The sequence below is a fragment of the Eubalaena glacialis genome, chromosome 10, assembly GCF_028564815.1.
Source record: "Eubalaena glacialis isolate mEubGla1 chromosome 10, mEubGla1.1.hap2.+ XY, whole genome shotgun sequence".
Taxonomy (NCBI): domain Eukaryota; kingdom Metazoa; phylum Chordata; class Mammalia; order Artiodactyla; family Balaenidae; genus Eubalaena; species Eubalaena glacialis.
This window is the reverse complement of record NC_083725.1, coordinates 43,750,577-43,763,089: the sequence shown is the minus strand read 5'-3', so window position 1 is coordinate 43,763,089 and position 12,513 is coordinate 43,750,577. Positions and strand designations below refer to the sequence as shown.

The following is a 12,513-nucleotide window of genomic DNA, read 5'->3' as shown; positions in this document are numbered from 1 at the left end:
AACTGATGCCTAAAACTCTTTGTTGAGTACATTTGGTTCTTTTAAGCATGGCCTTTGGAACTAGATAGACTTGGGTTGAAATCCCAACTCCAGTACCTTCTATCTATTTAACCACTTTTAGTCATAATTTCCTCACCTCTTAAAAATGAGGCTTGCATTCCTTAAACGATACCTATTTCACAGGCTTGTGGAGAAGCTTAGATGAGGTGATACACATAAGCACTCTGCGATATATGAAAGCACTCTGTGCATCAAACCCAGCACATGGAGGTGCGCAGGACATTTTAGTCCCCTTAGGTTTTGCTTTCTTTATAGCTTTGTCAATTTTTGTCAGCAAACATCATGGTTTGCCACAAGGGGGCAATAATACTAAATGGAAATTGAAATCTATACCTAAAACAAAACAAAACAAAACAAAATACCAAAAAACTTTCCTCAGTTAAATCAATTTCTCCCTCCCTCCCTCTCTCTCTCTCTCTCTCTCTCTGTTTCTTCTCCCTCGTAAATGTAGTTAGTCCATGATGCTTTCATACTTAGAATTCTGTTCTTTTCCTTCAGCCTGTTCAGAAATCTGTCATCATCATAAAATCTTAGCTCTAGAAGGTACTTTAGAAGTCATAGTGTCACATGGGACAAATTCTACCCTCTGCAGTTATCACTGCTCCCTTAGTTGGTGGTCTTGACTTGCTGCTTCCACTGATTCTTATGTCTTCTTTGTTTATCTAATTAATAATGAAATTATTTAAGTGAAATAAGCCAGACACAAAAGACAAATATTGTGTGATTTCGCTTGTATGAGGTACTTAGAGAAGTCAAATTCATAGAGACAGAAAATAAAATGGTTCTGACCAGGGGCTGGGGAAAGAGGGGTATGGGAAGTTGTTGTTGAAGGGGAATAGAGTCTCAGTTGGAGAAGATAAAAAAGTTCTGGAGTTGGATGGTGGTGCTAGTTGCACAACAATATACTTAATGACACTGAAATGTACACTTAAAAATGGTTAAAATGGTAAATTTTATGTTATATATTTTATCACAACAAAAAAATTGTTAAAAAATTGAATCATGTGTTTTGCTCATTTGGATTCAATGTTGTATTTTTAGATGTGACATAAAGTTGAAATAGAATGATACAAAACCCACTTTCAAGGACTATGCTTTGAGGAAAGAGAAAAGATAACACCCGGGGTGAAATGCAAACAGCGACAGTGACACGGCCTTCTCACCATGGAAAGGTACTGAAGGGTACGTTTAGTCTCCTTAGCTACATTCGCCTTCTGTTTTGTCATCTCTTACCAGGCCTGAATTTAGCCTCAGAATATCTGAGTCTGGGAGGCCTACGTCTGCAAAACTAATTGAAAAATAATAATAATCCAACAGTGACACTTACTGAGTACAAATTAAGCACCAGGCTTAAGTGCCAGACATGATATAGGTCAAGAAAAATGTTTTGGTCAGATTTACAAACATATATTAGTTTACTATCCTCACCTCACTATTTTGCTCTTTAAAATAAACAAAGCCCCGCACACCCCATTTCAGAATTAAGCAAGCAAACAGACATTTCTCTGTGCCAGTAACCATGCCAAAGAGTGTGTCAGCCAATAGTATTTGTGAAACTCACCATGCAGCTGACAGGGCCACATACTATGAAGCAGAAATTTTTGGAGAGGCTACATTTCAATCCATTAAAATTTCCTATGAAAAAGAACTTGCAAGTATGGACACTCTTTTTTTTTTAGAAAGGCTATTCTTCTAGAAAGAATCTAGTTCCATTATTATGGTAGGGAAATAAAGCATGAAAACAACAGTTCAAAACTGACCATAAATCCACCTTAAAGCAAAACCATTTCTGGTGTCTCTCAAGTGGCTGGGTTAATGTGGCATAAGAGAAAGCCTGACTAGCAGGTATAATTAAAGTATGATTCACAGGAATAAGTCATGAGTAACTCTGAAAGGACCTACAAGGGAAAAAGTCCATTATAATATACTAAACTTTAGAGGCTAAATGATGGAAGGTAGGAGGAAATATCCTAACCCCATGTAAATGCAGTGATGGATCTGAGTGGAAACATGTTGATAACGGCATCAGTGATTATTGGTCCAATGTCTGTGTGAGACTCTGTAACATCATATTCTGCCTCATGTGGTATACGGATACTCATTCTCTGTTTTTTATTCCGAGAACTGCTTGAGGTCAGGCACAATGCTTTGCTTTATCTTTCCATATAAATCGCTTCTCTGCCCAGATCCTAATAATGTATACAGTAGGCATAAAACATGCAATTACATACATGAATGGGTAAATGATAATTTATATCTTAGAATCTAGAATAAATCTGTCCTGACATATAAAACTTTTAAAGAAAAAATGAAAATTGAAATCCAACTTACTAAATGAAACTTATCAAAGAATGTTGCATTTTTAAAGAATTAATCACAAGACTTCCATTTAATGAAAAACAGGAAGAGATTGTTATATTTTATCCTGTTTCATATCTCAGCAATTGGTATTGGATTTAGTTGCTTGTAACAGCAACATGGCAAAAGTTGAAAGGGAACTACTTGTTTGGCCTAATTTTTTGTCTTTCAGGCTGTGTGATGAATAGATGTAAAATCACCTTAGGTGAAAAACTGCACCACTGCAGCTTCTATCACTCCATCAACTAACAAATAGCATTATTGCCCTCCACCCCGCCCCACCTTCCCAAATGAGGCGTATTTAACTGACAGACACAAGACAGACACTAAAAGTGAAGAGGACTCTAGTGGTAATCGGCCATTCTGCCAATATTTTGAGGTCTAATGATGTAAATATGGATGGAAGGTTAAAGTCCAACTTCCCTGGCTCAGAAGAAAATAAATCAAAGCTATCAAATACACTGTTTACATCATCTTATCGGTCTTGGTTTAAGGTTTCCATGCTATTTTTAATGTTCATGTGTACTTAAAAAAAAAAACTAAAAGTCTTGACAGATTCTGAAACTTAATTGGGAAAAATGTAAAGCACTTTAATGGAATTTTTCCCATGATCTGTAGAAGAGTTTTTTTAACAGATGGTTCAAAAGGACGAAGCAATGAAAACATAGAAATTAAAAGCAGATCCTTAAGAAAAATAACTGAGTTCTCAGAAATCCTATAGATGATGGCAGGACTAGATGTAAAGCAGCAGTTTCTTTTGCTGTCAAGGTTTTGAGAGAACAGAAATTTATTAGGTGATCCTCTACCAGAGGGATAACTACCTCTTGGTATGAAGTAACTATTCATTTGGAACTTCAGCCAACTTCAACAGTTTGAAAAGCTCCATGCTTTTGGGGCAATTCCATCAAGGTGACGATAAAAAGTAGTATTGTGATACAAATAGTTATTCTTCTACAAGAGGAACACTTAAGTCCGAGGTGCTTGTTTGGGGAATAAAAACGACCTAAAATCTTCCCACCTTCACAGCAACTAAGAAAAACAACAACAACAACAAACAGCCTTAGGCCTATGTAGCTTTTCGTTTTGAATATTAAAAAACCTGACTTTCTACGATCAATGCAGTGAACGGCGGGAAAAACTAAAACTTTTCAACCTGGAATATATATGCATTGAGTGCAGACTCGCGAAGCAAAATCTAAACTAACGCTCGAAAGTAGCATCTTCCAACCAGGCTTCAAACTTTAGAGAAAGTTAACGTTGGCTTCTCTCCCAGAGAATTCCAGGGAGTGGGTGATGAGGCAGGGGTAGGGAGGCATGTTGGGAGTTGGAGATCATTTTGTGGGGTGGCGGACCCCGAAGTGTCACCGCGGGCTAGGGGGAACGGCCGCCCAGGAGGGGCAGAGTTAACCCCCGGGCGCAGGCAGGAGCGCTGTCGCGCGGCAACTGCTTGGAGCCCCGGAGCTAAGTGCGGGCGGGCGGGGGCAGGAGGGTAAACGGGAGGAGGGGCGGGGCGGCGCGGGCTGGGAGCGCCGCGGCGGGAGGAGGGTCTCCGAGCGCTCTGAGCCTGCGTCCAGCGAGGGGGAGGGTTTCCCCGGCCCGGCCGGAGGGGCGGCTGGGCGCTTCTGACTCCCAGCGCAAACGACTGTCAAGGGAGCAGAAGAGCGGAGCTGCCGGAAGTGTCTGCGCGCCGCGAGAGAACTTTCCTGCTCCGGCCGCGGCCCTGAGCCTCCGCGGCCTCCGCGCTCCCGGCGACGATGCGTCCGGGTGACAACGACCTGAGCGGACCCGCGCCTCGGCCCGCCTCCCGTGTGTGCGCTCGCCTCGCCTCCGGGGAAGAAGCCTGAGCCCGGAGGCGTCCGCGCGCCGCGGAGCCCCGCGCAGGCGGCGCGGCGCGCGGGACCCGTTTCCCCTGCGCGTCCCCTTGCGTCCCGGCTAGTTCCCTGCGATCGCGCGTCCCTGGAGCCGGCAGCGGTCGCCGGCTGTCCCCGCCCTGACCGCCGGCCCGGACGTGTCCTCGGCGGCCGCTGGCAGTGCCTGTGCCATGGGGCTGCCGACTCTGGAATTCAGCGACTCCTACTTGGACAGCCCGGATTTCAGGGAGCGCCTGCAGTGTCACGAGATTGAGCTGGAGCGAACCAACAAGTTCATCAAAGAGCTCATTAAGGACGGCTCTCTGCTCATCGGGGCGCTGAGGAGTAAGTTTCCCCGGCGGGGAATGGGTGGAGAGGGCGCGGGGATCTGGAGAGTCCCCCCGCCGGGGTGTGGGTCTGAGGGGTGGGTTGGAGGAAGAGAAGCTTCTTTTGTTTGAATGGGTTTGGGGACAAAAGCTGAAGAGCTCCCCTGCTGGTGACCAACAAAGTTTGTTCGTAGGTGTTCTTGACTTATTTACTCCCAAGTCTACAAAGGGAAAGGTCTCTCTCTACTAGACCCCGGAGTGTATCCTGAGGAACGTTGTTCAAAGTCATCTTTTTGTATAACGCTCCTGGAAAAATGTTGGGGACTATTGGTCTTTTTTGTAACTTCACTGTGCCTAGTTTGAACACTTAAAAAAAAAAAGTCCTTAAGGAGGGATTCGAGAGTTTATCTTAAGGATAAAAATGAAGCTAGTTTTAGTGATATTCAAAGAAAATGATTAATTTCTTCTGTACCTCAGTGGCTTTTCATTGGGCACAATCAGTCATTGAATTGGCCTTTAAAAAACATATATAGATTTGTAGCTTTGCGATTTAGTAAGACGAAGACAGAGCGGCACCAGTGGATCTTACCTCTTTACAAGATTTTTGTGCGTCTTAATTTTTGGTTTGCATTGTAACTGGTGTTGGTCCAGTCACTGGGGATGAGCGTTCAGTGGCTAAAGACCAATCAGAACTTCTGATGATCTACAGAAAGTAAAGACTGCCTTTAGGAGATTCTCCCACCTCTTTTCCCACACACCTCCTGTTCAGATTTTCTGTACTTCCTGCGTCCCCTGGATCTTCATTTTCAATTACTAGGACCTACGAGAGTCTTAGTAAAAGAAACTCTAGAGTTTCTCTTACAGAGAATTGACTGACTAAATGATAAGGCTTAATTTGTTTTGTTACCTTCCCCAGGACCTATTTGCACTTTAATAGAGGTTTCTGAAAGCCTCTGAAACGAACCCCTGGAAATTCTGGCCTCCCATAGGTGAGCCAGATATTTTTGTTAAGGTGGAGAGGCCTTAGGGTGATCCATCTAACAATTCCCAGGACATAGGTAGGGGAAGCATCATTGATATGTCAAGTGCAAGGTCAGTAACAACATGATGGAGATGTGCATGTGCCTGAAACTAAGACAACGTTAGCATCTGATCTCTATTTGGAAGTATGTATTCGTACTAAGGTTGAATCTTAGCAAACTGTCTTGAAATTAGTGTGCTCCCAAATGCTTTTTATTTTACCATCCCAAATGTGAAAACATCTACTTATCACTTGTGTTACTTAACCAGGGTAAAGGAAATAATGTTCTATGTCTACATTCACTTAATTTCTGAATTTGAGGCTACTGATAATGATAGTATGTACTGATTTGTGAAAACTCTACTAGTTTATCTGCAGTTCTGTCCATCTTATGTATACACAAATGTGAACTCTCCTTCTTTCTGATTTGCAAATCCCACTTGAGGTCTCTGGACTAGCCTCTGCATCTTAGGGAGCATGATGCCTTTTCAGAAAGAGTTTCCCCATCTCAGTGTTGAATGCCAGGCTGACTCTTGCTGGAGCTACCATATGGTCTACAAATGACATTTTCCTCTCTCTCTGCTGGAGATCAGTTCTGTTGCTTCAAAAGTTGAAAACACATAGCTGTGATAAAACCTCTGAAATGTGCATTGTTTTACTAGTAATATTATGAACTTTACTGTGATTGAATCTAACCTTGCAAAAATCAGGTGATTCCCATCTTTATAGGTTTGTTCTTCCATTCATAAGTGAAGAAGTCTGGAGAGTGTAAGTTCCTTGAACATACAGACCCTGCCTCATGAACTTGAACTTGTACGCTTAAATATACAACCTGTCTTTCTAGGATTCTTAGGTTTGTGATGAGAGTACATTACGTTAACTAACACTTGATTATTACTTCTCTTGTAGTAGAAAGAAAACGTTTTATTCCTTGTTAAACGAATTCCCAACATTAGCTTCCAAATGGCAAAGATCTGGAGCTGAGAAACCCTTGAAGTCACATGATGGTGCTGCTTTCTTCCCACCAAGTGACCTTCTGTCCCTTGGGGAGGATGCTCTGAGGCTAGGCTGCAGCTGCTAAATGCCTGCTCTCTGAAGCTGCTCCTGTAGGAGGATCGGAGTGTGTCTAAAGGACTTGAAGCCAGCTTAATTCTATCCCAAAGATCCACCAAGGAGCCCTCCTTCCCCCAGTCCTGCCCCTTCTGACTGTTTTTCCTTTCTGCCCTAGGAAGCCTTCACTTTCCCTAACCTTAAACTATGCCTTTCCTTTCTGCATACATGCTGTTTCAATAAGTGTATCCATTATCCATTTCAGATTTATTTGTAGCACTTTGCTGTCATTTTCATTTATAGTTAATGGTTTCTTAATAAGACTTTCCTGAGCTGACAATCATCAGTCCATTTCTAAGCATCTTATATTATTTCCAACTTAGCTAATAACTTTTCTGGTGAAAGTCTTGGCATGCTCTCTTGGGTAATACATGCTTTACTGTTCCAGTAGGAGTCACATATGCTCCTTAATCTTTTGTTCAGGATGTGCATTTCTTTAGTAGAGTATTTTGAAGGATCCTTATAAATGAGGACCTTGACTTTGAATTTTAAATGTTAAAATTTTAAATAATTTTAAATAACAATAACTTTGAATTTTAAATAATATATGTAAGATACTTACCATATTTTTAAGATGACTTATTGCATTTCACATTCATATCCACTCTGAGAAAATGGATGACAGTTAACTAAGTGAGTTAACATAGTGACTTAACGTAGACCTGAGTTTAAGTTCTGGTGCTGTCAAATGCTCTGTGATAATTAGCAAATAACTTAATCTCTGGGTCCTACCTTTCCTGTAATATGAGGGAGCATCTATAAAAATCTTACCACTAGGATTATTTGTTCATTTTGTTACATGCCATATAGACATTTGGTGAGTGGTATTTGAGAATATATGATACAGGTGAATTGGGTTCTAGTTCATGCTGTATGACTCACAATCTCCACCCTTTTTATCAAATGTTACTCTATGAACTTTGTTCCTTTAACAGGTGCCAGTCTTAAAATTTGGGTTGTGAAATTATAGGCTAGTTTTGCTTATTAATTTTCTCCTTTTATAGATTATATCCAAAGAAACATTTCAAAATGGCTTTCTCATATAATTCCCCCCTTTACTTTCTCTTTTTATGCTTTTGAATTCAAAGAACCATCGTTGAGTAGAGCTTTGTCTTTACAAGAATAGACAGACCCTCCCTCCCAAGGAAAGAAGAGAAAAAGAGGGGGGAAAAAAAAGGCAGAAATGGAATTTTACTCATTGAATCGAATTGATTGAATTGGTTCGGTGGAGAGAGCCTAAGCATGTCGACATTCTTTCCTCCCACCTGCCCAGCAGCATCTTGGCCATCCCTCCTTTCTTATCACTGCCCACTTCCTCTCATCACCTTAAGGTGGAATTGGCCAGGTATTTCCTCTACCTTTAGGAGAGTGTTTCTCAACCTTGTATGGCTGGACTTCTTTCAAAGAACAAAAAAGTTAGTGGACTCTAATATAATTTTATTAATTATGATAGTTAAAAATATACCTGCATGAAACTATAATTCTTATGCTTATTCATGCACTCTTAAAAGCAAATCAGTTTACACATTAAATATAAATAATACTGTGAAACCAATTCAAAACTTTTAAACTACATTTAACCAATGGATGATGTTATTTTCCTGAAATGACATTTTCTCTCATATAAAGACTGCTGATAATATCTTGTGTGTGTTGATGATTTATTTTCTCATTGTTTTCCTGATTGAAAGTACAGTTCCTCAAAATCAGCTTGTCCTGATGATGGCCTTGTCTCTCTCACAAACTTTATTTCTTGGTTGTATTGCCTCTGTTCTTAAAGCAGTTGTTCCTGACACTAGCGATCCATGACGCAAATGAGAAGGGCACCTATTTGAGTGGTAGAAGTTGGTCACTCATAAATTGATGTAGAATATGCAGTTAATTAAGACATTAGCAAGAGGAAGCACACAGTTTATTTTATTCAAGTATAGTTGGTTTGCAATGTTATGTTACTTTCTGCTGTACAGCAAAGTGATTCAGTCATACGTATACATTCTTTTTCATATTCTTTTCCATTATGTTTTTTTTTTTTAATTTTTATTTATTATTTATTTATTTATTTATGGCTGTGTTGGGTCTTGGTTTCTGTGCGAGGGCTTTCTCTAGTTGCGGCAAGTGGGGGCCACTCTTCATCGCAGTGTGCGGACCTCTCATTATCGCGGCCTCTCTTGTTGCGGAGCACAGGCTCCAGACGCGCAGGCTCAGTAGTTGTGGCTCACGGGCCTAGTTGCTCCGCGGCATGTGGGATCTTCCTAGACCAGGGCTCGAACCCGTGTCCCCTGCATTGGCAGGCAGATTCTCAACCACTGCGCCACCAGGGAAGCCCCTCCATTATGTTTTATCACAGGATATTGGATATAGTTCCCTGTGCTATACAGTAGAACCTTGTTGTTTATTCATTCTCTATATAGTAGTTTGCATCTGCTAATCCCAAACTCCTAATCCACACCCCACCCCCCGCCCCAACCGCCACCGGCAACCACAAGTCTGTTCTCTGTGTCTGTGAGTCTGTTTCATAGATAAGTTCATTTGGGAAGCACATAGTTTCTTAAAAGTGTCTACCCTCTGTGGCCACAGACCTCAGTTGGAAGTATACTGTTGTGGTGCACTTGTGATCTGGGGATAAAGTAGTTGTTTAGTATGAAAGATAACCCTAAATGCCAAGGCCACATTGAACTATCTTGGAAAGGGTGAGGTACTCCTGCCTTCCATTTGCTGTGTTTCACTTTAAGCCAGTCTCTATTTTGTGTGTGTTCAGGGTCCACTTTGCTACCAGTTTTTGATGGCACAGGGAAGGAGTTAAATAAAAGGGAGGAGCGATAACAAGTTTAAGAAATTTGAAAGACTTTCTGTAGTTATTGCAATATTTACTTGGTCATCCTTCAGCTTTTAGTGAGAGCTACTATTGTTTTAGGCTATTTTTGGTATTTTAATTTGTACCTAGGTTTTATTTGGTTTACCGGAACTCACTGTAGATTCTTGCTTACCCTGCAAGAGCTACTTCACTGTTGCTTATTCCACTAATGTTGTTTTGCTTGTTTAGCTGGGCAGCCTAGTCAAAGGTGTGGATGTGTAATTACTTCCACTATTCATTTGGTTCTTATAGTTATTCATTAGAATTTGAGTTAAATGAGCAGAAATAATTGTATCTTTCAAATGAACTGTAATTAATTTAGGAACTGGTAGATTAGGAATGTGGTGCTTTAAGGTTCTGCTTCAGAGACATGTATGAGTAAGAGGAGTTAGACTTGTGTTAATTTAAATGGGAGCCTTGGCGCTCATCAAAGTGGAATTAAATTGGGCTGGCTGAGTACTACTGTCTACCTCTGATTGTCTACATCAGCTTAATCGGTGCCCTTTAACAGTATCTTTATTTCCATTGGATTTCCTTTTTCCACAGATAGTAATTGAGGGGTTGTCCTGTTAGAAAGGAGTGGGTTGCTGGGAGAACAGAACATGTTTTCTGTCTCTTGGAGGAGAATGGCTTAGCAATAACCACCTTTTACACTGCTTCCTATGACAGTTATGATCAAGATACTCTGAGCATGCAGAAAACTCAGGTAACCACGAAACATTGAAGTCACTGAAAAGCTGCTTTAACAAACATGCTTTCAGTTATTAACATTTCTTAGAGCACAGTGTTAATCGTGTTCATGGTGATGCTTAAGAAGCATTTCTCCAATTATATAAGAAAAAAATAATAAAGCTTACATTCAGTATTGCTGTGGTGCCAAGTGTAATTTTATTCAAGGAATGTATACGTAGAGTGGCAAATCTTTTCTCTAGATTTATAAAGAGAAATATTAAAGTTTTCAGGCTATTAAGCCGCATTCAGTAAATATTATGCACCAATGAAATGTTTATTATGGACAGATGAGAAAGGGTGAAGGAAAGGGGGTTACTTAGTCTTGAATCTCTTTCCTGAATGTTGTTTCTTGCCAGAGCTGTGGTTGCCACCTGTTCTGGCCCCAGCCATCCCCGCTGTCTTGTCTGGATGGTCATTTCTGCTCATTTCAGCATCTTGGCAGGTGCCAGCTTCCCCATGGCTGCACCTGCTGCCCACCCGGTTCAGTTTGCAGCTCTGCCAGTCTTCCTTTTTCCTCCAGCCTGCTGAATCTCTGCCCAGCATCTAATCCTCCTCAGAGTGTATCTCGAGTGGATCTGGCCTTACCAACCAAGGACTTGCTACCTGCTTCCTACTGACTTTCATCCTGAAAATGAAAACCAGTTGCCGAGCACCTGGCTGTCTAGTTCAAGGAATCTGTGCTTCATCTTTTGCAGCTGCCATATTCTGAGTTTCATGGCTGGGTTTCGTATAAGTGTAGTGACTTCCATAATATTTGTTAATCTTAATGGCCCTTGGGGCAGGATGATAGCAGGACAGACAGTGGAAATGTGGTTATTTTAATGGTTTTGTTTTTGGCCAGGTGGATTTAAACTTGGCCTGGATATTTCTGGTACTGTGGAGCCTTCTCTGTAGGATTACAGCTAACTGGAATGTTTGGTTCATCAGAATATGCCATTGTTCATATCTGCAGTTTTCTGATTTTATAATCAAGAATCCAGTTATAATGCTGAAGAAAGTGTTACAGCAAAACACGCATGTACAATAGTCTGTGTAAGGAAAGTGATTTGTTTTAGAAAAAGTGAACTGTGGAATAGTAAGGTGCCATACAGTAGCTGATAATCTGTCAGTTTTTCCAACCTTTTTCCTTCGTTGCAGAGGAGTGTATGCATAAAAGAAGAAAAAAATAAGCCCTACTTTTCTAGGATTTTGAATCTTTCATTTGAGAGTTATTTGTCTAATTGTAATTTTTACATGGAACATGATGGGAAAAGGCTAGGATAAGACTAATAGTTAACTCTTTGTAGATTATTTTATATTAAGTATTACAGATTTTTCACTTCCAATTTTTAGATTTTGTGGTAAAAGTCTCTATGCCTAATAGTATTTTTAAAATGCCAAAACATGACGTTTTTTATGTTGTTGGTTTATCTGATTTGGGTGATTATCAGGTATAATGGCGAGCATCTTGTATTTTGTGAAGGATGAGGAACCATCCTGGGATGATTCTCAATGTTGGGTGGTATGAAAATATTGGGAAGAAATGCACAATTGACATAAACTTGCTACATTGATAGTACTTTCCCTGAACCTTGACTTTACTCAGGGAAAAAGTGGGTAGACACAAAATGACCCCTTTCATTTGGAAGTCAGACACATTTCTCAGTAGTGGAATTTCTGTATTTCCTCACGCAAATCTAAAAAGCCATACTGCTTGCTAGTTTATGAAAGACATGCCAAAAGTATTCCCTCATGTGTACACATATACTGGAGTTTATCCAAATGAAAGACCCAGCTTCAGTTCTCTCTTTAGTACACAGGAAGAGTGATGATTTAATTTAGAAAACTGATACATGTTTGTGATACGTGAAATGAGTGTTCTGTATAGTGTATTTATCCCCTTTCAAATGGAAACTGTGTAAATTGATTTTACTTTGCTTTGAGAATTTTCTTTTTCATTTATTTAATTTTTTATTCCTTAAAATGTCTCAATGAAAGATATGGCCCAAAACAAAACAAATACAAAAGGAGTGGTGGGAGAGATTAGCAAGGAGAAGCAGATCAAAATGAGTTGTGAAAGCAATTAAAATATTGTGGTTTTGGAACTTGTTTCAGACTTTTTTGTGCCGTCTATGAAAAAATTATTATGTGACACTGAGAATCAAAGGAATAAGAGATTCCAGTTGTTTTAAAAGTTGGTTGCAGAAAATATGAGGGACAATT

General features: G+C 40.4%; 1 protein-coding gene across 1 annotated transcript in view; it reads left to right on the top strand.

Annotated features, from left to right (window-relative positions):
• The first annotated feature begins 3,964 nt into the window (after positions 1 to 3,964).
• Positions 3,965 to 12,513, top strand: part of ARHGAP42 (Rho GTPase activating protein 42) — a 277,391-nt gene continuing 268,842 nt past the window's right edge. Inside the window, exon 1 of the mRNA XM_061202658.1 lies at positions 3,965 to 4,613. Within this exon, the coding sequence (XP_061058641.1) occupies positions 4,460 to 4,613 (154 nt within the window). The 5' untranslated portion in view covers positions 3,965 to 4,459. The remainder of the gene's footprint in view (positions 4,614 to 12,513) is intronic.